The 3,195-nt window shown below is 58.7% G+C and overlaps 1 protein-coding gene across 1 annotated transcript; it reads left to right on the top strand.

The window, feature by feature from the left end:
- Positions 1 to 679: 679 nt before the first annotated feature.
- On the top strand, positions 680 to 2,177 carry H257_19293 (hypothetical protein; the record flags this gene model as incomplete). The annotated part of the gene is made up of 3 exons (XM_009848438.1): positions 680 to 1,094; positions 1,147 to 1,790; positions 1,833 to 2,177. 3 exons carry the CDS (start codon positions 680 to 682, stop codon positions 2,175 to 2,177), a joined length of 1,404 nt encoding a protein of 467 aa, XP_009846740.1.
- Between the last annotated feature and the right edge of the window lie 1,018 nt (positions 2,178 to 3,195).

Raw genomic sequence — 3,195 nt, 5'->3', positions numbered from 1 at the left:
CGAGACTGCGAAGCCAGACGAGGCCCTGATCGACCATCTGACCTCCCTGAAGACCGCGTTGCCTTTCCCGTTCTGGCTAGACCTCTCAGACCTTATATACCTCCCAAACTCGATGACCAGGACCGTCATCCGGGTGTCGAAGATCTACCAAGACGGAGATCCCTCAACCGTCAACCGCCGATGCAGTAGAACTTAGAGCATTAGGACTACAGCTACGACCACACCTTTAACTAACTCGACTTTACATTTTGCCTCGAACTCCACACCTGGGTTTGAGTCTCCTTGTTTGCCTGCGCCGCGCCTACCCATTAACTTGTCGTAAAACCCCGCGACACTAACGCTATGACTAAGCTAAGCAGGACCAGCCATCTTGAGCTGGTAAACAAAAAGGGCCGGGGGTGGTCCGAAGCAAAGGGGCGGCGAACCCTTTGCTGTTTCCTTGGCACGTAGCGGCGTCGTTGGCCGCTCGTGGGTTGGGGCCTGGCTTTGTCTTCAACCTGTGTGCCGTGGTACAGCCACGTGGATCCGGATCTTGTATCCGGAACTGTGACACCCTCCCACACTCAAACGAGAATATGGGAATATGCAAATCAACTGGCGCGTGGTTGATGGTCGTTGGACGTTGCCAACTGGCGATCGTCAACTTTGCTCACTGGGTGTCATTCTTGAATTTGACGGCATGGCCGACGACCAACGGAAGAAGGCCAAAGAGGTCGTGGACTTGACCGGTGACGACTCAGACAGTGATGAGTATTTCTTCGCGGGAGCCCAGCGGCTCTGGACGGGCAGTGAAGATCCTCTGCTTTATCTGTTCATGAAGAAGGAAGAGCAGCGGATCCATGCGGAGCACCAGGCTACGGCCGACTTGGTTAAAACGGCGCTGCGCACGGTGGGACCCATGGCAGTGCGGGAGCTCCTGCGAAACGAGATCGTGGCCTTGGAAGAGCGCCACAGAAAGAAAGACATGCGGCTCCAGCGGGAGATGGAGCAGGCGGCCGAGGAGTCAATGGCTGAGTCAATAGCCGAGGCCGAAGCACAGGCAGCGCAAGCTGCCGAAGACCAAGCGGGAACGGCAGGCGCGGACACCCGCGGTGGTACAGGTGCAAGAGCCGCCGGTTAGGCAAGCGGCGCCAGGGGTGCAAGCAGCGCCAAACATCAAGATCAAGGATGAAGGCGTTGGGCAGATGGCGGTCGAGAATGGACCGCTCGGAATGCGCGAAGTGCGTTTGGAGGACGTCCGCACCTTGAAGCTGCACGAACAGGACAAATCCGCCCTCGGGGTCTGCGTGGACTATATCAACGGCAGAACGCGCCGTTTGCGGGTGTTGCAGCAGCTGGACTCGCGGCTGCAGGATTGGGGGTGGACACCGGCGTTGCGTGAGCCGGTGGAGCGATATCACACTGTGTTTTGTCGGAGTGGGTTGTTCGAAACCCAGGTGATGTGGCTTGTGTGTGCCTTGGAGCACATGACGATTTTAGACATTCCCTTGGCGGAATTTGTGGACTGGAAAGACAAGATGCGCGAGCGCATTTCGGACTGGAGCTACGACGCTCCGCGGGTCGTACGGTACCAAGACGAAACGATGTTTGAATACATCATTGTGTTCGTCTTGGTGTTGTTGAAACGCGAGCGAGGTGGGAAGCGGCGGCTGGGCCAATTGCCGCACAATGTGGGGCTGTTGGCGAACGGGATGACTAATTTCGCCTTGGTTCGAGCTGCAAGCGGGCGGGTGCCCGCAGAGATTGTCTCCTGGCTCGCAGTCCGCGTTCGAATGCGGCGCGCTCTTGAGGTAAGGACGCTCTTGTCGCTGCGTCTGATCTCCATGTTGTAGTTGGCCCGTCTTGGATCAAGTACTGGCGGCCTGCGGGTGCCCAACGTGCGCCAAGCACTGCCGGGGTTTGCGATGGGGTCGAGACCGGCTCCGAGTGGGGCGCCGGCGAAGCGAACGGCTGCAGGTCCGACTCATGAGTCGAAGCGTCGTGCGGGGCTTGAACGCCGCAGCCCGTGGTATGTCGACCCGAGGGGGGCGCGGATGGCGGCCGGACCACCGGATGCGGGGTACTATGGGGCTCCGCAGGCCCCGTCGGTGGTTGTGGGGACGCCTTCGGTTCCGGTGGCGGCGCCGGTGAAGCGGGAATGGAAGCAGGAGTCGGCGTCATCGGCCGAGGATGGGTAAGTGGCAGAGGAGTCCGAGGAGGACTTCGGGGATGAGCCGCCGCGGAGTCCAAGTGACCGCCTTCCGTCGTTGCATCGCTGGTAGTTGTAGGTGTAAGGTATAATTTGAGTTTTCCTAGATAGAAGGTTGGGTGGATCTGCCAAGCTGGTGGCAGGTCGAGGGTGTATATAGTCGGGCTGACAACTTTCTTGACGGCAAAGGGGCCGTGCCATGCGCTTCGAAGCTTGATGTTGTGTTGACCGCTGTCGCGAAATGCATGGGTAGGGATAGCGGACTTGTGAAGGAGGACTTGGTCGGTGACTTGGAAAGTCGCCATGTTGGAACGGCCGCGCCTATCGGCTTGAGTAGCTTGTCGCTGTTGGGCGGTGGCTAGGTTATCTTTGACCTGTTGCATGACAGATTGGCGCTTGGAGACGAAAGACTTTACATCTTGTATAGTCCGGATCGGGGCATTGGGGGCGTTGATTTGGATCCCTCCCCCACTCAAACGGGGACTGTCTAAGAGTTGAGGCAGCCGGGGGTGCTGCAAGTGGACCGCATAATGGGGTGAGAACCCGGTGGACGCCTGAACGGAGGCGTTGTATGCAAATACTGCGTGGGGTAAGAGAGTACTCCACGTGGAGGACTGACGGACGGAGTAGGAGCGAAGAATGTCCTCAAGGACACGGTTTGTGCTCTCCGTTTGGCCGTCCGACTCGGGGTGGTCGGAGGTGGACATGGCGAGGTCGGTGTCGCAGAGGTCGAAGAGCGTCGACCAGAAGTGGGCAGTGAAACGGGGGTCCCGATCAGAGACGATGGATCGTGGGAGGCCGAAGCGACAAAAGACGTTGTCAAAGAAGAGGCGAGCGGCGTCGTGGCCGTGACGAGTCCTTGACAGGCACTGCCACCACGTACTTGGAGGCGCGATCGACACACACCATGATGCCAGTATGGCCACGTACATCGCGTGGAAGGCCAAACATGAAATCCATACTGATGGACGACCAAAGTTCGTCGGGTGTCGGGAGAGGTTGGAGCG

Source organism: Aphanomyces astaci (assembly GCF_000520075.1).
Source record: "Aphanomyces astaci strain APO3 unplaced genomic scaffold supercont1.460, whole genome shotgun sequence".
NCBI lineage: Eukaryota > Oomycota > Saprolegniomycetes > Saprolegniales > Verrucalvaceae > Aphanomyces > Aphanomyces astaci.
Note: the sequence above shows the minus strand (reverse complement) of the source record. Positions and strands in the feature narration are given on the sequence as shown.